This window comes from Scleropages formosus, chromosome 22 (genome assembly GCF_900964775.1).
Source record: "Scleropages formosus chromosome 22, fSclFor1.1, whole genome shotgun sequence".
NCBI lineage: Eukaryota > Metazoa > Chordata > Actinopteri > Osteoglossiformes > Osteoglossidae > Scleropages > Scleropages formosus.
In genome coordinates, this window is record NC_041827.1 from 19230881 (window position 1) to 19255777 (window position 24897).

A 24897-nucleotide genomic window follows, 5' to 3' on the forward strand; every position below is an offset into this window, starting at 1 on the left:
AGAAAAGCGTCAGCTAAATGTAACATTTCTTCATATTTGCAATGACGGGATTAAGATATTGGAATCTGCACGAGAAAAGAGCCACAATTCGGGCTTCTTTGCACCCTCCATCAGCCTTTGTTTGCTAGTTCCACCTGTTATAATCTCAGTGATCGTGGCCCCGATTGGACTGTCCAAACCAGGTCCAATTGTCTACTGAGTGCCAATTCATTCCTCTTTACTGCTCTCTTTTGTTTTGTTCTTTGGAATATATGATTTATTTGTGAGGGTGCCTTGCGGCGGACTGGCGTCCCGTCCTGGGTGTGTCCCCTTCCCCCTCTGGCCTTACGCCCTGTGTTGCCGGGTAGGCTCCGGTTCCCCGTGACCCCGTAAGGGACAAGAGGTTCTGAAAATGTGTGTGTGTGTGTGTGTGTGTTTGTTCAGTCTACAGGGTGTCACGGGTACAAAGGGACTCAACGACTGCTGGTAGGAAGCCATAGAGTAATGCGTCATTACATTTATTTAGTAGTGGCTTCCAATGAACTCTATGCAGTGTTATGAGCCCACACACCTTATTCACCGCGGTGACTTACACTGCTAGATACACTACTTACACTGGGTCACTCATCCATACATCAGTGGAACACACACACTGTGGGTGAACCTTAACAGCATATCTTTGGAGTGTGGGAGGAAACCAGAGCACCCGGAGGAACCCCACAAAAACATGGGGAGAACATGCGAACTCCACGCCCACTGAGCGGGGATCGAACTTATGTCCTCTTGCAGCACCCAGGCGCTGCGAGACAGCAGCGGTACTCGCTGTGCCACATGCTCCCTGTTAACGAAGGGAAACTGCCTTGTTATGTTGCTACAGTAACTAATGTTTTGGTGATGTAAATAGGTGTCAGTTTTGGGGTTCAGGAATGGGTAAAAAATGTGACCAGTAGGACTAATGGTAATTATGTCTTCGGTTTATGAGCATTCGCTTGACAAAGGGCTTTTCGGGAGCGCGCTGCCTTCGCAAGGCGGGGGGAGACCGTACCGCTAATTGCTTTCGCCCATTCGGTCCAGTTATACATCCCTCTCGACACGTTTTGTTTGCTCTCCGTCGTACACGTATGCAGCATTTATCAGAGAGGAAATCATCTGGGTCCACCGCAAGAGCGCAGGAAGCGTTTTCCAACAGGGCGTTTGTTTGCTAATTTTGAGCCGCGCTGCTGGGAGGAAGAGCCGCCAGCTTTTTTATCTCTTCTCATGCACCGCGAGGAAATCGATATGATAAAAGTAATTGCGCAAAACAAAGGCTTAAAGCTGCTGAAAACATGACACGCGGAGAACCTCTGGTACTGGGGGGGGGGGAGCAGACTGGTGGGAAAGGACTCCCAGCAGACGAAAGCAGCTGCGCCGCACGGTGTCCCCACCAACGCACATGTCACCGCACTGCTCTCCACGCACTTTCATCTCAACTCATCTGCAAGTTTCAGGCACCGCGCCGAAAGAACGGGAAAAAAAAAAAAAACTATGAAAGACGTCCGAGATGAAAAACTTTAATCTATTCGGCCGTAATGTTCTGAGCGAAGAGTGAAACGTTTACACTCCACGCATCACGCCATCCGTTCCAAGAACACAACCAAATGTTTCCTTTTTTTCCCCCCTTCCTCAATTATGCCGTCCAAAAAAGTTCTATCTGAAAACAATTTAGTGTTCAGATTAATTTAGTTGAACATACAGTGTTCATAATTCACAGGCCTTGTTGGGGACTGAATGTATTTGCCGAGAAGATGGAGCCTAGAATCATTTACAATGACACACACACACACACACACACACACACACACACACACACAGAGCAGCAGGTAGTCAGGTAGTGGCAGATGAATGAATAATTATGTGTTCACCATATGAAAAATCTATTTTTTTATGGGCTACATGGTGGTACAGCATGCAGCACTGGTGCCTCCAGGTGCTCTGGTTTCCTCCCACAGTCCAAAGACATGTTTCAGGTGAACTGGTGGCTCTAAATTGCCCTTAGTGTGACTGCTTGTGAGTGTGATAGCGAGAGAGTGAATGAGTGTATGCAACAGCCCTAGGTGATAAACTGCGGTCCCAACCGGGATGCACTCTGCTTCACATCTTATGTTTCCAGGATAGACTCTGGACCACCGTGACCCTGCAGTGGGAAAAACAGTTACTGATGATGGATGGGTGAATGTACTTATTCCTCCTCCTTGCTTTCAGTGCAGGAAAAAAGCTGGTTTAATAAAGCCAACATGGGCCAAAGTGTAGAGGTGGGGGTGGACGTTTCAGCCAAGGTGACTGAGGGCAGGTGAGGTAATGGGCAGGTGGGCGGAGGGGTGACACATACATTCCAGAAGTGCCCGTGAGCACTGAAGCCAATGTTTGGACAATCACATTAGCGGAACAGCAGAGGAAACGTGGACAGATGCTGGCAGCTTCGAATCCTGCCAATATCTTCAAGCTCGGAATCGATGCATTTCAAAATATATCGGAGGACTGCTCTAAACTGCCGCTTTTTTGTGTGCAAAGTGGGATCCGTTACTCTCAGACAAGGAGCCCGACTGAGCGGGAACACGGGACCCACTCGGGGGGGGGGGTTGAGGACCACCTATCTGCTGTGCGGAAGAGTCCCACAAGAGCACGGCAAACAGATGGCTGTGCCACATCCTGATCGTAATTTCCCCCCGGAATAAACCTACTGTACTCCGCTTTTCATTTAAGGCAAGGAACATAAAATTACAGCATCCGTGAAATGTCAGCAGGGGGAATGAAGACGAACAGGTGTTCAATGGCTTCCTTTAAACAAATGGGGTCATCCTGCGGCATTAGCAGCCAAAACAAGGATCGGCCGCCAAGCAATAAAGCAAAGTGCTAAGAGCGCCTGTCCTGAAGGCACGGGAGTAATTCAAAAATAGGCCCTTTTGGGGGAAAATCCAATTAGCCGGGTGCACGCTTCTTGAGGGAGGGGGGAAAAAAAAAAAAAAAAACTGCAATTGCAATTTATTTTTATCCGGTTAAATTGAGAATTCTGATTTTTTTAAATGAATTTATGCTCAGCGAAGACCGAGCATAAGCCATCTGAGCAAAGACAAGCAATTCCGTGAGAAATGCCACTGCCCGTTGCCATGGATAGCCTCGACACCGTGTTACTGAACAGGACATGTGGCCCCGTCAAGTCCTCCTCATTAAAGGCCTCTTATTTCCCAGCTTCAGCCAGCACTTTTTTTTAACACCTTGAAAAGAGCTTCTTCAAGGCAGGACGAACAATTTGCACACTAACGCAAAGCCATAGCTTCAACGTGACGATGACTTGCAGAGTTACACACAAGTGGGAGAACATGTTACCGGAGAGTCGCTTCATGCAGAATGTGACTCAGATGGTGAAAGTGGGACTTTCGCTGAGGCCAAAGGGAGAGGATGGGAATTCTCAGAGAAGGGGCAAAAAATATATCCGTCTGCTCGTCCGTCCGTCCATCCATCCATCCATCCATCCATCCATCCGTTTATTAATTTATCCCACGCCTTTCTCCAAAGTGATGTAGAACTCAGAGCAAACAAAAGTGCATTTTACCGCCAGATGCAGAAATACAGATACAAACGGTTGTTGAAAAAAGTGACAGTCCAAAAACCTGTTTTTGACAACACACATTATATCACCATATGAGTACTTGCATAAAGAATTGATAGAGACAACATAAGCGTGTTTTAACAGATAATGAAGCGCAACAGTGGATGTTGCGAGACCCTTCAATACTGAGAGGGATTCAGCAGTTCTGAGGGACAGAGGGAGCTCATTCCACCATATCGGACCTAAAGCAGAGATAATCTGGGCTTTTGATTTTTGACCCCCTGTGAATGGGTCCACCAAGCAGATCCATCCATTATCAATAAACAGTTGTGCGGGACAGGGTTGTGTTGGTCTGGGGTCTATCCCTGAAACATAGGATGGAAGGCAGGGAACAGCCTGGCCGGGATTCCAGTCCATCTTGGGGCAAGAAAAAATATATTTATTAATTGTTGTTCATGTTAAATTGGTGATGTATGATAGGCAAGTCAAGGAGGTCTAAGCAAAAGTGGATTATAAATGTATATCTTCCTTATTTATGGCCTTGTTGCATCGACTGCAGGACCGACTGTCCTGTTTTAAAATCCATACACCTATGTCGCATATTCATTTTATTTTTTCAACTTCAAAATCTCATTAAAGTGAAGCGTAAAAGGCGGCCTTCTGTGGGATATGCTCTCATCAATTAAAAAAAGACTTTTCAAAAGTAAACGGACATTCACAGAATGAGAACGCGCCATTCATGTTAGATAAACTGGCACAGAAATACACACTTAGCTGACATTGGCCAAGTGGAGCCAAACGCAACGCAGAGCGTCAATATTTTTCGTGTTCCATTTTCTTTCACATCGTAGTTGCTATTAGGGATTTTTCCATTTGATGTCTGAATTAGTTGCCTGGTTTTGGGCTCTTTCTGGTTACGCCGGCCGGCGATCCAGTTGAGCTCTTCGCCGCCCGGCCTTGATTGGCATTTTGATTGAACGCGTCAAGGCTTCAAATTACACTCCTCGGAACGGGGCGCCAGAGAACTCGCAATCACCTTCCAGTCTCGTTAAAAGCCGTTGGTGCTAATTGAGGAATAACTCGCACAAAAGTGAAAACACACATACAGACATTTCTAAATGTTTCCCATTGTGTTCCTTAAGACGTGCAATACTAATAATTAGTTCCAGGAATCAGTGCATGGTTACTAAAACACACATTTGCACGTGGGGGGGGGGGGGAGGGGTTAGAGGCAGAAGGTAAATCGCATACAGGTGTTGCAACTGAGCTCGCGAGCGAAGTGGGGGGACAGTCGATATCGTGTCCCGTGCTCCTCTAAATAGACGGGAGGACACCTGAGTGCCTAAAAATACGTGGCGCTCGAAACGCAGCTCTTCCCCCTGTTCTGCAGCAGAAAGGACGCATCGACTGCAAAATGGAAAAAACTGCCGGCGCTCCTGAGCGCCAGCTGATTCCTGAAGACCGCTGGAGCCCCGCGATGTTTTGTCCCACCGTCCCGCCTTTCAGAAACACAGTAAACATGTGCAAATGTGTCCAGCAGCTGCATGGGGCAGGGGGCACCTGATGGAAGACCTGCTGCCCCCAGCGGGTCGCAGGAGCCATAAACTGTAATTTGCGGATGGCGGGGGGGGTCACCGCGTGCACGCCGGCGAATTGGCTAAAGGGCAGGGACCTGCTCCACCCGGGGGTATTTTTAAAACCACCCCTGAGTTTGTTTATTAGTGAAAATGGAGCATGTCACAGTGAAAATAAATCAGTTCTCCTGCTTCGATTTACTGGGCATTCTGTCTCATTGCAGCCACAACTACAGCGACAACCTTAACATTAACATGGTCTCTAATTATTACTAATGTTTAAATTATAGTTAATTGAAACGTGAAAAATCACCACAGAGCAACAAAGTATGATGTAAAACCTGGCTTTGTAATCTACTGGGCAAAAACTGAATGCACACCATACACCCACATCCACACACATGCACACACGCACATACCCTTGAGCAAGGTGCTTACTCAACACCGATGCGGTGAAATTTACCCTGCTGCATAAATGAGTAAATCAGTGCAAAGTGCTTTGGAGAAAACTGTCAGTTTAAGATGAACAAGTAACCAACTAACTAACTTATTAAGTGGAATATGCAACAAGGGAATATTTTTATTGCACTAAATTCAGACACCATGCCTTCAATGTAGATCCCAACTGCCTCCGCTTTCGTGAAGAAAGGCCAAAATTAATCAATGCTCAAGCAGTACTGATTTTGTCGTTCTGCGAAACTTGCATGCTTGTCATGTACGCAGCTTGTAGTGCGGCTGCCTCTTGTGTTATAAAGACGGGCCATTTTGAAACCCCAATGGTGCAACATATTGGGGAAAACAAGTAAGAGGGCAGCATGGAGAGGACAACAAAAGGCTTGTCTTCAAAGCCCCATCGAATTTTTCAATATGAATAAAAACGTTTCTTTCGAGTCAACTTCTCTGGACCACTGGAAGCCATACAGCAAGTTTGGGAATCTGCTCACTTTGACTAATGTTGTAAACTTTGATCTAACACAGGGAGCACTAACTAACATCAGGAACTTTGACTATAAAATGCAGCGCACTTAGACTGTCATAAGGAACTTTGACTAACATAGGGAGTTTTTACTATCGAACGTATTGAGCTTTGACTAATTAACATGGGGAGCTTTGACTATCTACCGTAGAGAACTTTGACTAATTAACATGGGGAGCTTTGACTATCTACCGTAGAGAACTTTGACTATTTAACCCAGGGAGCTTTGACTATTTAGCCCAGGGAGCTTTGACTATCTACCATAGAGAACTTTGACTATTTAACCCAGGGAGCTTTGACTATCTACCGTAGAGAACTTTGACTAATTAACATGGGGAGCTTTGACTATCTACCATAGAGAACTTTGACTATTTAACCCAGGGAGCTTTGACTATCTACCATAGAGAACTTTGACTAATTAACATGGGGAGCTTTGACTATCTACCGTAGAGAACTTTGACTATTTAACCCAGGGAGCTTTGACTATTTAGCCCAGGGAGCTTTGACTATCTACCATAGAGAACTTTGACTATTTAACCCAGGGAGCTTTGACTATCTACCGTAGAGAACTTTGACTATTTAACCCAGGGAGCTTTGACTATTCAGCCCAGGGAGCTTTGACTATCTACCATAGAGAACTTTGACTATTTAACCCAGGGAGCTTTGACTATCTACCATAGAGAACTTTGACTAATTAACATGGGGAGCTTTGACTATCTACCGTAGAGAACTTTGACTATTTAACCCAGGGAGCTTTGACTATCTACCATAGAGAACTTTGACTAATTAACATGGGGAGCTTTGACTATCTACCGTAGAGAACTTTGACTATTTAACCCAGGGAGCTTTGACTATCTACCATAGAGAACTTTGACTAATTAACATGGGGAGCTTTGACTATCTACCGTAGAGAACTTTGACTATTTAACCCAGGGAGCTTTGACTATTTAGCCCAGGGAGCTTTGACTATCTACCATAGAGAACTTTGACTATTTAACCCAGGGAGCTTTGACTATCTACCGTAGAGAACTTTGACTATTTAACCCAGGGAGCTTTGACTATCTACCGTAGAGAACTTTGACTATTTAACCCAGGGAGCTTTGACTATCTACCGTAGAGAACTTTGACTATTTAACCCAGGGAGCTTTGACTATTCAGCCCAGGGAGCTTTGACTATCTACCATAGAGAACTTTGACTATTTAACCCAGGGAGCTTTGACTATCTACCATAGAGAACTTTGACTAATTAACATGGGGAGCTTTGACTATCTACCGTAGAGAACTTTGACTATTTAACCCAGGGAGCTTTGACTATCTACCATAGAGAACTTTGACTAATTAACATGGGGAGCTTTGACTATCTACCGTAGAGAACTTTGACTATTGAGCCCAGGGAGCTTTGACTATCTACCATAGAGAACTTTGACTACTTAACATAGAGACCGTTGACTATCTACTGTGGAGAACTTTGACTATTTAACATAGAGAGCTTTGACTATCTAACACAGGGAGCTGTGTGTTTGGCTGCTAAACCATTCAGATGAGAAGTATAAGCAGGGTCACTCCGGTAAACTGCTTTGGTGGCTAAAGGCTGAACTGTGAGGTGCGGCGGAGCATTCGTTCCACCACCCATGGAAACGTATCCTGAGCTCAATGTGTCCAGCTGGAGGTGAACGAAGTGGAATAAACCCTGAATTTCGACAAGAGCTGAGAGGGATGTCCTCCTGAGAGGACGTTTGAAGAACAACTTTGAGCCAAGGGCTGCAAACAGTAACACAGCCGGCACAGAAACTCGCTAAAACACACAGGGAGCCCCACAGAGGGCTGCCCCCGCAGATACTTCAGGTGTATGAAATGCCAGCAGATATATTCTGAAACGAAAAGAAAAAAACTCTGCAACAACTTCCTGTTTTATTGGGTCTCTCTAAAAAGACAGCTGGCTTCCCTGCTAGACACACTCTCTGAAAACTCATTAACTACGTCTTTTGTGAGCAAGATAATTACCTGTGTGTCATAGCAATGCGGCAGTCGCTTTCACTCGGTTAAAACACGCGGATGCTCAAACGGAGCAAACGGCTAACAGGCCTGCTCGGCTGCCAGGGACAGGCGGCCTCTCGTACCTCCGGAGTGGGCGGGCGGCCCGCACAGCAGAACCACGCCTTGTCCTTCACGCACCGACACCGTGCCTCTTCTGTGGGTCTTGAAGTTCTCCAAATCTGTGAAAAGAAGAAGCAGTATGTTAACAGTGTGGTAAAGCACTGTCAAAAAGTGAAAATCAAAGTGGTAAAATATTCAAGGTTTGCCCCCTTATCTGTGGTAAAATCTTAATGCCTGTGGACCCCAGACTTATTAATATTATATTAAATTAAAATAAAATAATTACAACAACTATATTATTGTACAACTGAATATTATTGTACAACTAAATATTATGTAACTATATATTATACTATATCATCCATCCATCCAATATTATTATACAACTAAATACACACACACACACACACACACACACACGCACACATTTTCAGAACCGCTTGTCCCTTACGGGGTCACGGGGAACCGGAGCCTACCCGGCAACACAGGGTGGAAGGCCGGAGGGGGAGGGGACACACCCAGGACGGGACGCCAGTCCGTCACAAGGCACCCTAAGTGGGACGTGAACCCCAGACCCACTGGAAAGCAGGACCGTGGTCCAACCCAGCGCGCCACCGCGCCACCTACAACTAAATATTATAACAATATTATGTAACTATATATTATACTATATCATCCATCCATCCATTAACACAGACTGAACTGAGTTGGATTTGAACCAGTGGCTGTTTCTATTTTACAATAATTGTTTTGTGTTAATTCATAGAACAATACACCCTGTTTAAGGCATCGCAAAGTACTAATACATATTAATATATTTAAGCAACGTTACAGGTGGCTTCTAGTCAGGTAAATACTCGTCAGCGACTGCGGTGTGGAGTAACCAGTCACCGGAGACCTGCTGGCTTGGAACACAATGTAATGGTCGGTGCGCAATTGGCAGGTCCTTAAGTACCGAGGGCTGGGGAATTGCGGCTCCTGTACGTCATGCACGATAACAAGGTGGAAAAAAATGCTTGGGGAGGAAACAAACGCAAACATTTACAAGGGCGGACGATAACCAACTGGGGTTCGACGAACACTGGGGGAGAGGGAAGGGGTGTTAAGAACATTCTAGATTGTTACTCACGTTATTCACATTAACATTTATTCATTTAGCAGAGACATTTCCCCAAAGGGATGTACTAATCAGAGTAAACAGTGTTTCACCAAATGATAGGAAATAAAAGAGCTGTCTCAAAGAGTGAATGTTTGGAAAGGATTCAGCAGCTCTGAGGGATAGAGGGAGCTCATTCCACCACCTCGTAGCCAAAACCATGAACCTTCTGGCTATTGAGTTTGAACCAAAAAAGTGGTCAGAGGAATGCAGCAGGTAATCCAATTATCGGTAACGTTTACTCAATCAACACAGGGTGGGTACCTTGGTCAAAACCACGGCAGCTGGAGTGGGATTTGAACCCAAGGTCTCCCTCTGGCAAAGTGACAGCCTGAACCAGCACACCTGCCCCGCTGCCACATTTTTATGTTTCTGAATATAAGCACTCAAAAGCAAGTGATTTATTTGGTTTCTGCGAGTCCCATAAAACATCACTGTTATAAATGTAATAATTAAGCAGCTAAAAATGTGTTTCACAGGCGGCTCCATTTTAATGACTCCCAGGGATGGTGCGCCGCGCCGATGTTGGATGAAAGCGGAGCGGCGCCTCTGTTTGACTTCCTCCACTTTGTTTTCGCCCACAATGAAGGAACGGGGAGGTATTTCCCGGCGGACGACCGCAGCCGTCAGGAGAGACGTGTCAATAACGAGAGAGAGGGAATGAAACAAAGTGCGAGTTCTCTCGAAAAGCGAACGAGACGCCCGTCCTTTACACAGGAGAGGCCCGTCTAGAGGGGTGTAAGAACACACACAAGGAAACAACATTAAATAACATCGTGCTCTTATGACAGTAGCTGTACAAAACAACGACGCTCGCGATGCACAGGTGAGGGCCGGAAACAAAGCAAATTAAGTATTTATGGGTGCGACGGCAGAGCCCTCCAGGCCTTGAGCCGAACTCATTTCCTTAACCATTAAGCTACATACTGCCTTAATAGCCTAGTGAGTAATTAAGGAACCCCTACAGGGACAAAAGCTCATATTGATCGTTGATACCAGGGCACGATGGGAAAGTCCTCAAGAACCTGGCACTTCCTGGGCTCATTTCCGTTTGTCCATTTAATGGACATCTCTGTCCAAGGTGACTTACATTTATTAATTTAGCTCACACTTTTCTCCAACCTACAGCAATTTGCCCATTTCTATAGCTGGGAAATTTTTACTGGAGCAATTTAGGGTGAGTACCTAATTTACAGCAGAAGGTGAGGTCTGAACCCAAGTCTTTTAAATACAAGGTGGTAGTGCAAACCTTCATAATGTGCCACCTGCATAATGTAAGTGACAAAGCAAAACTAAAATGACAGAGAGACAAACAAATAAACAAGGAAACAAACAAGCAAGGAAGGAAGTGAGCAAACAAAAAGGAAGGAAGGAAGGAAGGAAGGAGGGAAGAAAGAAAGAAAGAAAAGAAAGGGAGGAAGGGAGGGAGGAAGGAAGGAAACCAAAGAAAGAAGGAAGGAAGGAAGGAAGCAAGGAAGGAAACCAAAGAAAAAAGGAAAGAAGGAAGGAAGGCAGGAAACAAGAAAGAAAGAAAGAAAAAGAAAGAAAGGAAACCAAGGAAGGAAGAAAAGAAGGGAGGAAGGAAGGAAATAAACCAAGGAAGGAAGGAAGGAAAGCAAAGAAAGAAGGATGGATGGAAGGAAGGAAGGAAGGAAACCAAGGTAAGGGAGGGAGGAAACCAAAGAAAAAAGGAAAGAAGAAAGGAAGGAAGAAAGGGAGGGAGGGATGAAGGAAGGAAGGAAACCAAAGAAGGAAGGAAGGAAGGAAGGAAGGAAGGAAACCAAAGAAAAAAGGAAAGAAGAAAGGAAGGAAACCGAGGGAGGGAGGGAGGAAGGAAGGAAACCAAAGAAAAAAGGAAAGAAAGAAGGAAACCAAGGGAGGAAGGAAGGAAGGGAGGGAGGGATGAAGGAAGGAAGGAAACCAAAGAAGGATGGAAGGAAGGAAGGAAGGAAACCAAAGAAAAAAGGAAAGAAAGAAGGAGGGAAACCAAGGAAGGAAGGAAGAAAGGGAGGGAGGGATGAAGGAAGGAAGGAAACCAAAGAAGGACGGAAGGAAGGAAGGAAGGAAGGAAGCCAAAGAAAAAAGGAAAGAAAGAAGGAAACCAAGGAAGGAAGAAAGGAAGGAAGGAAGGATGGGAGGGAGGGACGAAGGAAGGAAGGAAACCAAAGAAAGAAGGAAAGAAGGAAGGAAGGAAACCAAGGGAGGACGGAAGGAAGGAAGGAAGGAAGGAAGCCAAAGAAAAAAGGAAAGAAAGAAGGAAACCAAGGAAGGAAGAAAGGAAGGAAGGAAGGATGGGAGGGAGGGACGAAGGAAGGAAGGAAACCAAAGAAAGAAGGAAAGAAGGAAGGAAGGAAACCGAGGGAGGGAGGGAGGGAGGGAGGGATGAAGGAAGGAAGGAAACCAAAGAAGGAAGGAAGGAAGGAAGGAAACCAAAGAAAAAAGGAAAGAAGAAAGGAAGGAAACCAAGGGAGGGAGGAAGAAAGGGAGGGAGGGATGAAGGAAGGAAGGAAACCAAAGAAGGAAGGAAGGAAACCAAGGAAGGAAGAAAGGAAGGAAGGATGGGAGGGAGGGACGAAGGAAGGAAGGAAACCAAGGGAGGGAGGGAGGGAAGGAAACCAAAGAAGGAAGGAAGGAAGGAAGGAAGGAAGAGCGCAATGGTGCGGCTCCGCTCCGCACGCACACTTAGCGCAGGTAGGAAATCCAATGCGACTAAAATGAATAAACGCTCGTGCCGAATCGCGCGCCGGTGTCTGAGACATGAGCGGCGTGCAGAAAGCATATTGCGGCGTCTGGGTCACACATGAGCGATTCTAATGGCTCCAGCAGACACGGCACTTCCTTTGTGCTCCTCCTCCATCCCTTCTCCACTGCACACATTAAGAAGCAATTCCGAAATGGCTTAGAAACGAGAATTACCTTTTCATTGAAACTAATTTATGTTTGACAATTGATGGAAAACAATAACACGGAGGAAGGGCCCCCCGTACCGCGGGTCCCATTGTGTGTGGCGAGCGCCCGCCGCTCGCTCTGAATATGCAGGAGGCGGCTGGCGCCCGAGCGCTCGAGTGCGTCTCTTGCGGGCGACGAATAAATACATTCCAATTGGGGACTTGTCAATGTCCCTCTGGAGGCTGTAACTAGTGATCAGAGCGCAAATAATGTCAGAGGATGGAGATGAGAAGAGCAGGGAAACACGCGGATGGATTAGTTTTGAGCCGCCTGCTGTAAAGGAGAGGAGCGGAAGAGAAGAGACAACAGAAGGACGGATGATGTCCCCTCCCCGTGACCCTGCGTCTCCTCACGGGGGACAGTCAGGACGGCGTCCGTGGCGCTGTTTTCAACACGCGCCGTGCACTTAAGCACCCCGGACATACAGCAACAGGGGGCACGATGGTTAGAACTGCTGCCTTTCGATCAGAAGGTCGCAGGGTTCAATCCCACATCCTGCTGTGGTGCCCTTGAGCAAGGTACTAACCCTGAACTGATACAGTAAAAAATACCCTGCTGTGTAAGTGGGTAAACCAATGTAAGTAGCCCAACACTAGAAACCCCTCTGGAGAAAAGCATCAGATAAAAATAATCATAATTATCATTAAATTTAAGAAGTGAATAAAACCAGAGGAAATGAAACAAAACTAAATATACATTTTCATATTTATACATAAATGAAAATATAAGTCACTGTATTTTTAAAATCCCTCCCCCTCCAGCCTTGCGCCCTGTGTTGCCAGGTTAGGCCCCAGCTTGCTGCGACCCCGCTTGGGACGAGCGGTTTCAGACAGTGTGTGTGTGTGTGTGTGTGTGTGTGTGTGTGTGTGTGTATTTTCAAAATTATATTATGTATCAATAAAAACCTGTCTTGTGCTGGGTCATGGCAGACTAGAGCCTACACTAGAAGCGTAGGGTATGGAGCAGGGTGCAGTGTGGGTGGGATGAGTCTCAATCACAGGACAATCACACTCACTAAGCTCACTTCAGCGTCACCAGTTCACCAGCAACCCATGTCTCTGGAGTGTGGGAGGAAACCAGAGCACCGGGAGTAAATCCATACAGACAGAGGGCGCGTCTGCGAACGCCGCACAGACCGAGCCAGATTTGCACCAACATCCGAAGCCAAGGGCCAGGAGCTGTGAGGAACGAGTCGTACCCGCTGCGCCGTCGTGCCACTCATGACAATGCACTGTATCTTTAAAATCGTACATCTTCCCCAGGTACGATATTTAACCTTAATTAACCTTGTTCTCAAGCGCTCTCTGCATTGTTCTGCCATCCCAGCAGCGGGGCAGGAAAGGGCCCTTTCCTGCTCGTGAGCAAATCGATGGTAAATCTCGTGTGCCGCGGTAGCCAAGCCCCTCTGAAATAAGACTGCTGATTAGTTCTGCTTCAAGAATAGATTTAAATGGAAAATTACTGGGCTCACTGATTTATGAAGAGTACTATAAGGTCAGCTAATAAATGTCATATTGGCCATGAGACAAGTCTATTAAGGGCCCGGCTTTAATTATTTCTTAAAACATAAATCTCCTTTTAACCCCGCGTCGCACTTTGGCTAACAGCAATTTTAGACTCTTTAGTCCTATTATGAAAACCGATTCCTTGCATTTTCCGCCGATTAATATGTGATTCAATAATTGAGACCCGGTTATGTGCATCCAGCTCGGAGATGACACTTCATCTCCAGAGACCTGGGAAAAAAAAAAAAAAAAAAACAAGAATTGAGGTTGTGTAGCACAGAGGGTCCTCAACAGAGCTTCTCCCAACCAGCATCTCACTGCCAATAAAGAAAACAAACAAACAACAAAAAAAAACCAAACAAACAAAAAAGACCTCAGGAAAATCAATGTTATAACACAAACGCCTTGTTCTGATTTCATCTGATCTAACAAAGTAGTTTTTATATTTTATAAGTAATAATTCTTATCAGCTTGCCTTGTAGCTCTCTTCTCTTATCTTCATTTTATCAGATTTTTTTTTATCCGTTTCATAAAATATATCTGTGAAGGCTGAAGGTAGAAAATGTATTTTTGTCACTAAATCGAAGACCAACTTTTCAATGACCGCTTTAGAAAAAAAAGGAGAAAAAAAAAAAAAAAAAGAACACGAGATGACGATGACGGTCTGGAAGGAGAGGCTTTCATGCCCACACCTGTTTCGGGTGCGGATGGTTCCGGAAAAACAGCCTGGTTTGCCGCGGAAGCCGCGGAGCGAAGGGGAGTCGATCGCGAGCGGCACGCGGAGGCCCCCGCGGCATGCGGAAACGCGAGCCGTTCCCGGCACTCGAACCCGGGGCCGTCCTGCGACAAAGGAGCTCCGACGAAAGGGCTGAGTGGAATTTCGCTCGCTTTCATGATGAAAGGCGCCGGGGAGGAGGCTGCGCCACGGCTCGGCTCGGCTCGGCCCGACAAAGTGGACAAAAGCCCCCGCACATCTGAGGTGCTGAATTAATTAGAAAAGAAAGTAGTTTCGCGTCGTTCCTGCTCTCTGTGTTCGAGATGAAAGCGCGGCGGAGAAGACCTGCGTAAGAAGTGCGGGCCTTTTATTAAACTCCGTACGAATAAATCGACGTTAATTTCTTTACAATCTTCGCCGAAGAGCAGCCCCGTGTTTTCGGCAGCAAAAGTGCTCTGTCAGAGGGACAAGATCCCACATCGTTACCTTTACATTCATCCGAGCGGCTGAAGCTGTTCCCATAAGTGACATACCATGATTATTGACCACCGCGGACGACGTTTCTGATGAAGGCGCCTCCTTTTCGTGGCTTTTTATGTGATTTTTCTACTGTTTATTATCACGTTAATGAAAGAACTGCAGAACTCGCCCCTCGAACCCGGAACACCCCCCTTGCCATAGCCAGAACATTTTTTACGCAGCGCAATTCAGTCTTTGGACAAATGCACGTTGTGTGCATTTTTGTGTATGTTTGTTAATTTAGCAGACACTTTCCACCAAAATAACGCTCGGTGATTAACTAGTTTTATTAGTACTACTATTAACTAGTAACTTTACCTGCCACCTGTTTCCAAGGTGACAAAGTGTTAGATACACTACAGTAAGACTAAATACAGTCATTCACCCATCACACAGACACGACCACACTAAGGGCAATTTAGAGTCACCAGCTCACCTGAAACACATGTCTTTGGGATGTGGGAGGAAACCAGAGCACCTGGAGTAACCCCATGCGAACACCGAGAGAACATGCAAACTCCACAGAGACAAAGCAGGGGTTCGAGCCCACCGTACGTTCAGTTACACCACCCAGCGCTGTCAGCTGCACCACCATGTCATCCATCCATCAGAGGTGTGTTGATCCCCCAAATCCTCAAATATAACTAACAATGTTGTCTTTTACTTTCCCAATTGAAGATCCAAAGATTTTTTAAGACATTTTGTCCAGATTTGGCATGCTGAACTGGCGTGACAAATTTTCTTTGCCAAAGCAATGGTCGAATATTTTATAAACAAGAATATTTTGTGAAAAATAATAAGATAGATAGCTAGATAGATAGATGGATGGATAGATAGATAACAGATTCCTCTTTTTGTTTTTCTATGTGCACCTGTGTAATAGACAGGTGACCGAAAACACAACTGTGTTCTTTTCAACCCTGAAAATTGTACCAGAAAAAAAAAAAAAATCTCAAAATCCCCCTCCCTCCCTCCCCCAAAAAAAAAATGCACAGTTTCTGTGCAAAGACACCATTGTTCATGTGACGGTTTGGAGAGGCCCACCGGTGGGCAGAAAGGCCCATTATAGGATGGCGGAGTCGGGGAGCCGCATCCCGCTGCAGCTGGAGGACTGGGAGGGGCTTCAGGAAACGGTGAGACCCCCCAGTCGGCGCACAGCCGTGGCAATACGCTCCTTTCATATCGCGGCACGTCTGTTTTAGACAAGTCCTCCTGGGTTCCGCTGGGCTGCCATCGCCGCACGCAGGGGAGCAGTTCCAGTGCTGCTTCGCGAGTTCATTTTACCACAACCCTGAAAACAGAGGGCTTATCGTGGAGCGTTCGGAAACCTGGGTCATCTCCACTGATCCATCCCTGCTCAGTATACTCGAATGTAAATGTTATTCCATAACAATAATAATAATAAGGGGTGGCACAGTGGCAGAGCAAGTAGCACTGCTGTGGGTTCGATCCCCACTCAGCCTGTGTGGAGTTTGCACGTTCTCCCTTTGTCTGCATGGGTTTCATCGGGGTGCTCTGGTTTCCTCCCACACTCCAAAGACATGATATTTGGGTTCACCCATACTGCATGTGTTCCACTGATGTATGGATGAGTGACACATTGTAAGTAGTGTATCTAGCAGTGTAAGTCACCGCGGTGAATAAGGTGTGTGGGCTCATAACACTACGTAGAGTTCATTGGAAGTCGCTTTGGAGAAAAGCGTCTGCTAAATAAATAAATGTAAACAAATACATGTGGCACCAAAACAGAATATGAGTGTGGAACAGGGTTAATCCAACTCACTTCCACAGTGTTTATGGCTCCTGTGTAGCGTTCCTGTGTCAGCGATCAACGAGATTTTCAATAATTTCAATAATTTTAAATTACTTTCAATTGTACTGTAGCTCCAAGTTAATAAAAACATCTAAAAGGTATTTTTATTTGCTATAAGTATATCCAAGATATAGTTACCCATAAATAAATCGAAGGAGATGTGTTTTATTAAAATGTATTGATTGGGTATATAATAAAGTAAGCTGAGAGTGGTGTAAAGCTGACAAACATTAGACGTGTTTATGGGATTTATCTGTTGACAGCACTTGATGAGAGAGGACATGTAAAAAGAGGGGAAAAAAATTATTTTGAAGTTATAAAGAAAATAAGTACTGCACTGACATCTTTCCTCAGTCGTGTTAATACGTTAAGGGTGGAGTGTATTAACTTGATCAGAAGCCATCAACAAAGCTGACACTGTAGCACTAGATAATGTTTGAAAGCATGAAAAATTAGTGAAATGCACACCATTTTTCCAAACGGGGCACGGACTGAAGTGAAGAAGTCACTTCTCCATTATAAACCCTTAAATTATCCATTATTTCAAGTTAGCTGTCACTTTCAGCAGCGTAAAGACTGCGTTAAACAATAACTTTCCAAGATGGAAAAAATAAAAAAATAAAACACACATAAAAGCACGCATTAACATGATGACACTAAGTAACCCATTAAAATTACAATAAATTTCGGATGATTAAATGTTACGTGCTACTTATCAGGAGCCATTACTGTCAGTGTGGGATGACTCTGCAGGAGCATCCAGCTCCACCTGCACGACTGCTAGTTCATCAGGCCCGTCGTATGACTGCTTTAAATGTCACGGCAGCTCGACATATTTGAATAAGCTGTCATAATTCGCACTCGTGTGATTCATTCGCTCCAGCAGCCCGTTTCCTTCGCCAGGGCGGACCCCTGGACACCAAGCCGGAGCCCCATCCGATGGTGAACGGTCAGCTTCGCGAGGCAGATGACACACACGCGCGCACACACACACACACACACACACACACACACACACACACACACACACACACACAGCTCGCTTGTGCCAAGGGGGGTCGCAGCGAGCCGGAGCCTAACCCAGCAACACAGGGCGCAAGGCCGGACGGGGAGGGGACACACCCAGGACGGGATGCCAGTCCATCACAAGGCACCTTAAGTGGGACTCGAACCCCAGACCCACCACAGAACAGTCCCTGAACAAAACCCGCCGCGCCACCGCACCCCTGTCAAGGTAGATAAATACAAGGTTAAATTTCTCAGTTTATATTCATTTGTTTAGCTGATGGATTTCACCCAAGACACTTACACTGATTTACACATTAGTAATTACATTTACATTACATTTATTTACTTAGGAGACACTTTTCTCCAAAGCGACTTCCAATGAACTCTGTGTGGTGTTATCAGTCCACACACCTTATTCACCGCAGTGACTTACCCTGCTAGATACACTACTTACACTGGGTCACTCATCCGCACATCAGCGGAACACACACAGTACAAACAGCAAGTAAACTTTTTCCCTCTTTTGTAATGCAAATAATGTATATATTTTGCATTACATGAATGCAAAACAAAAAAATAAAAAATGAAAAAGGAAAATATTTACATTTATTCATTTACTCGACACTTTTCCAAAGCAACGTAAAATGTCACGCTACTAATTAACCGAAAGGTCACGTACAGCGTTAGATTTGCATACTGATTTACCCCGATGTACAGCAGGGTAATTTTTACTGCATCGATTCAGGGTAAGCGCCTTGCTCACGGGAATCAGGTGGCCCTACACCACCTGCAGCCCCAAAACGACAAACCAACGCACCCGGTATGCATCCGTAAGGGCTGAGAGAAGGGCGACGAGGGCGTGGCATAGAGGGAGTTCCGCATAAATTATTTACCGCTTAAGAGTAGCTTATTATGCTCCCCAGGGCACGCTTCTCAATAATTCCATACTCGGAACGACAGATCTCACAGAAGGCAGGGATGAAACGCCGGGGGCTCGGAGAGGAGGGCCCGCTTGACGTCTCTCTGCCGGCACGTCTCTCACACTCATCCAGCTTTTATAAGAAATGCTTCAACCCTCACTTTGGCTGTCAGGGTTCTTCCATTTACCGCCGCTCTACATTCGCATTCGGAGGAGCGAAACGTACAGTACAGCTGACAGCAAGATTATATTAAAAAGAAAAAGAAAGGAAAGGCAGAGACGTGCGCTCGGCAATTTTCCGGAAACAGATTGTTTAAAACCACGAATAGATCAGATAAATAAAAAAAGGTAATTAAATACTTAGAAGCAGGGCCACTACGAGTGACTTAATGCAAACTTTTTAAAGCAACGGATTAGCAGAGGCCGCAAGAGCGAAAACACGTCGAGTGCTCTTATGTTCATAAAAAATACATTTCCTGTGGCACTTTAAAGAAGTAGCTATTTACATTTTATTAGCGGTGCGGAGAGCGCCGGGTTTGCTGGGAGGGGCGAACAGGTGGCGCTCGTCCTCCGCCGGAAACTCTACGGTTCCCCGTCGCCGTTCAATATCCGGCGAGTTAAGACCTCCATCTGTTCCGCTGCAGTTAAAGACATTTTATTAGTTTCATTAAAGGGCTCGAAAAGATACCCGAATTAATTTAAAATAAAAACGAGGCGCACAATTTTTACGCGCAGTTTTGGCCGTGCGAAACCCATGCACGGCGAAAGAATAATAATTATGATAATAAAGCAAAACAATAATTATAGTCAATCTGACATTTGTCACACAACTGAAAACTAGTGGAAAAGCTGCATCTCTAAACAACTAAAAATTCCCGCAATTTTTTTCTCCGTTTGCTGTGCAGCAACAAAGGGTTGTAACTGAATTAATGTTACGATGTTGTCCTTATTACCGTTTGATGTGAAAATAAACAGGCGGCGCTGGTGTTCGTGGAAAGGTGGACGGACACTGGAGGAAAAGAGCGGGCCTGTTTATTTACTACGGAAGTTTACCGTGGTGTCACTGCGGTAACACAGAATGAAAGCAGAAGTTCAATTTAAAAAAAGCGCCAAAAGACGAACAAAATCAAATATTTCAAGTTATTGAAGTTTGCTGGAACTTCTCTGCCCTCTCTCCCTGCTGTCTAGACGTAAGATGTGAGAAAAGGGAACGGCCACTGGATGATCGGCGATACCCTGAAGGTGTGTGACGGAAGTGTGCGGTACATTTATCTCATGTTTTTCTCCAATTATTTGCTCATTTATAGAGCTGGGCAGCTACACTGGAGCAACGTAAGAGTAAGGACCTTCCTCAAGGGTACTTATGACTGGAGGTGGGATTCAAACTTGCAACCTTTGGGTCCAAAAGCAGCAGCGCAAACCGCTATACTACCAGCTGTCCCGACAGCATACGGCGTACTGTACATCAGCGTGTTGGTCTCAACGGTCTAATATGCGAAAGACCTGCTTCCGCCACTGAAAGGATAAATGAAAGCAGACACACACACCTCATCCCAAGCAAGGTTGTGGTGAACCAGAGCCTAAGCAGAGGGACACACCCATGACTGGACTCCAATCCATCACAAGGCATCCCAAACAGGACTCAAGCCCCAGACCCACCAGAGAACAGACACAGGTTAAACCCACTGCACCACCATACACTTGTAATTTTATATATATATAGATATACATAGATAATGCATATATATTTAGTATTTATACATATTTCTACATTCTGCAAAGTCACTCTCCATACATAAGCACTCATGAAACTGAACTGATAGCAAATACGCACATCGTCTGAGCCGCTTGTCCTATACAGGGTCACGGGGAGCCAGAGCCTAACCTGACAACACAGGGCATAGGGGGGACACCCAGGACAGGACACCAGTCCATCACAAGGTACCCCACGTCAGACTTGAACCCCAGACCCACCGGAGAGCAGGACGAGGTCCAACCCACTGCGCCCCCACACCCCCAACCATACACGCATATACATTTGTAATTTTATATATGTGTATATACATATGTGGATAATGTATATATAGATTTAGTATTTATACATATTTCTATATTGTGCAAAGTCACTCCCCATACATAAGCACTCATGAAACTGAACTGATATCAAATAAACGGCTTAAAATTGACTGTAAAAAGTAAACTATGCATAAGTCACATAGTACTTTTTGTCACAGAGATGCATTTTTTTCTACAAGCAACCAAGCAGCCCATCTGTACAGAGGCATGACGCAAAAACTTACTTGTGTGCGTTACTTCTGAACTCATATTATGCTCTGTACAGAATATGGCTGGTGAATATACTGTAGCTTGGGCAGCGGAGCACAATCATCGAAGCCGTTGTCTTACAAGTGAAGGAAATTTGTTGGAATCTGCGCACCTCCTGCCGCACCCACGAGCAAAGATCTTACCCTGAACTGATATGGTAAAAAAAAAAAAGACCCTGCTATACAAATGGGTGAATCATTCATAAGCATCTTTGAGTAGAAAAGCTCAGATTGTAAGATGCTTTCAAGAGGTCAGCAGAACTAATAACACAATAATAATCAACACAATAAACCAAGAAAGTACAGGATATAAGTGTGAATGGTAGCGCTGGAACTGATCTTTTACAGGTTCTTCGCAGTTTCAATACACACACACACACACACACATTTTCAGAACCACTTGTCCCTTACGGGGTCACGGGGAACCGGAGCCTACCCGGCAACACAGGGCGTAAGGGGAAGGGGACACACCCAGGACGGGACGCCAGTCCGTCACAAGGCACCCCAAGCGGGACTCGAACCCCAGACCCACCGGAGAGTAGGACTGCGGTCCAACCCACTGCACCACCGCACCCCCTCGCAGTTTCAATAATGAGGCATAAATACATTTAGTTTTACATGTATTCATTTATCAGACACTTTTCTCCAAAGTGACGTACATCTCGTAGAAAATACAACGTGTTCATTAAATTAGAAGGAAGAGACACTTAGATGCAGACGTGTGATTCTTAAGTGCAGTTAGTTAAATTTCCACCATACAAACCAATGTTCATCACACAAGTAGCTGCATAAAACTTCATCTGAATATCGACGATTCCCGATCACCTTCCGAGCAATAATTTCTTTTTGAGATATATAAGCATTTATGTTACATTAATAACCTTACAATTCCTTACATAAAAAAGCTGAAAGAGTTAGTTTATTAGAGTTCTGCAGAGCCCCCTCCCAGATGTTTCCCCACTGCATTCTCTCCACTGCGCTTATATACCTCCCCGCTGTCCTTCGAGCCCATCAAACTGATCATCCCAAGGCTCCTGAACAGAGGAACTTGGAATTCCAGGAACATGCGCAGCAGCCAAAGGAAATCAGACAAGTGAGATGTAACGGCACGATGATAAAAGACACACACTTTCTGAACCGTTCATCCCATACAGGGTCGCGGGGAACCAGAGCCTAACCCGGCAACTCGGGGCATAAGGCTGGAGGGGGAGGGGACGCACCCAGGACGGGACGCCAGTCCATCACAAGGCACCCCAAGCGGGACTCGAACCCCAGACCCACTGGAGAGCAGGACCCGGGTCAACCCACTGCGCCACCGCGCCCTCTTAAGACATAAACGAATACAGTAAATAAAGTAACAGAGCATAAACAAAGAATAAGTAAATCATCATGACGTAAGGAAGAGTAAACAATAATGTAACTGTGAGAAAGTAAGCGACTCTCTCAATATCGTGTCTTGCCGGGACCCCAGCGGTGTCATTCCAGTGCCGATCCAGTGCCGTCGGCTCTTCCTCGGCACAGTTTGCAGCGCTTCCAATTTGCAAAGTTACCCGAGACGTTCGCAAGCGTCGAGTCTAATTAAGCATTCCCGCTCATTTCATATGACCCTACCTTCGCATGCCTCTCAACGCCCAGAACTCAATTACTGAAAGGGAAACTATTTGCATATTCATCGCTCGACGGAAACACGTTCTACAAAGCAATTATTCCTACTTTAAAGCAAGTAATTACTCGGTTTTCTACGGCGTTTTTTAAAAGTTTTTTCCTTATTATTTTAAAACGGAAAAGGTCAAATTGTACAAGGCCAAATCACAAAACGCATTCTCTATTAAATTTAATGTTGTTTTTTTCCTAAAATGTATACGATACATATATAAATATATAATCCATAATAACTGCTCGGTACGGCTGCGCTGGGGTTGGGCTGTGTTTGGATTAATCACGGTGCAAATATGTATTTGTAAAGTTGTTGATTATTACAGTCCCGATTTTGCTTAAGATTGACCTTGTTGATACTTGGCAGGTAGAAAGTTCACAAATCAAAGCTTTTCCAGAGCTCAGGAAAAGGCATGAAATGTAAGAAGAGGGATGAGCAAAAATGAAAAAGGAAGAGCGAGAAAGCGGCGAGCGCGTATCACCGCCACGCGGGCGGCTTTGATCACGGAGGCGTGACACCGAGACGCGTCTCGTGTCTCGTTCCCTCGACATCGGCGTTTGCAAGCAGGCGAAAATAAAAATTTTCCACATAGTCTGTCCAAACTGCGCGGCACAGTGTCCTCCAGCCAGTGCCAACTAAGTGAAGGGGAAGACATTGTATTTTCACAAAAGTGGCAACAATTCAAAGGCTGATATTCATGCAAGATGGACCTGTTCTCACTGCTGCGGGGGAGTAACACGTTTCCAGGGCCTGGGGAACGAGGACATCTATAAGGGTTCTCACCAGAGCCACACACACCTACTGGGAACACACTGGACACATTGTATCCCCCCCCTGTCGTTCCACCTATGAAGCCCTGTATGTATTTCCTGCGCAGCAACACAGTGTAAACAAGCAACGTCTTCTACGCTTATGCGAAAAGTGCCAAACATACAGACCGGTGGATACAAAGCACAGAAAGCCATGAACAACCTTTAATTAGAAGAATATTTCAAAATATTACAATTGAGGCGCACCTGGGCCAGCAGGTGGCGTCGTGGTTAGAGCTGTTGCCTTGGAGTCCAAGGACTCAGATTTGAATCCATCCAGCCCATGTTGCGGTAATCTTCGTAGAGGTGCTTACCCTGATTTGATACAGTAAAAAATGCCCTGCTGTAAAGGAGAAAAGCGGCTATTGAACGAATATGTAAACGGATGAAAAAGAAGCCTAATATGCAAACCTAACACTGTACGACTATCCAGAATACGGTGGTTAACTGTGTTATAGGCGGTAGGTAGCACAGTCACTAAGGGTCCTGCCTAGGACTTAAAGGATCCAGGTTTGAATCCCACCTCCTGCTGTAGTACTCTAGATCGAGGTACTTACCCAGAACAGATACAGTAAAAATGGCCCATCTGTATAAATGGATAAATCAGCGTAAGTAGCTTAAGATACAAACGTAACATTGTAAGAGGCTTTAGAAAAATGTGTCAGCTCATATAATAACAGTAATAACATTTCATGCGAAACCACAGACGTGTTTAACGTGGCTCTGTGCTCATTTCTTGCACTTGCTCTCGCGACCCGACAAGGCAAACTGTGAAGTTGCGGACAGCAAATGTAAAGCTGATGGTCGTGATATGGGGGGGTGCGGGGGGGGGTTGTGACGGCCCTTCGGCGTGATGTGCAATACGGTGGCCTCTGCTCTTCCTCCCGCGCTGCTGTCCCCGAAGAATGTCAGGGCCGCGCAGAGGAGTGCGCAGCAATTTAAAATTGATTAAAAACAAGCCCGGGCGACTGCATTCTGTTCTCGAAAAAAACCACGGATTATGACAGGAAAATATCTCGTGAGTTATTAAAAATAAACAAGAACAGTGCGCCGGAAGTGTTTAATACTGAAATGAAAGTGCTGAGGAAATGCAAAAGTGATGTTTAAAGACGTGTGGCCTGTCAGTCGGTGAAAAACCTGTTAACTTGTGCTGCCGCATAATGCAATATAAATAAAAACACAAGGAATGTTATGTTCTTCTGAGTGTCTCTATTAATAAAAGAAGGGAAAAAGAAACAGCAGGGTGGCCTATTTTCCCCTCTAATGGTTTATGATTAATATTGACATGTAGTTCCTATTAGTATACTG

General features: G+C 45.3%; 1 protein-coding gene across 1 annotated transcript in view; it reads right to left on the bottom strand.

The window, feature by feature from the left end:
- The window catches only part of cntn4 (contactin 4), a 182235-nt gene that overhangs the window by 84268 nt on the left and 73070 nt on the right, over nt 1-24897 (bottom strand). The window contains exon 5 of the mRNA XM_018733987.2: nt 8239-8334. Within this exon, the coding sequence (XP_018589503.1) occupies nt 8239-8334 (96 nt within the window). The remainder of the gene's footprint in view (nt 1-8238; nt 8335-24897) is intronic.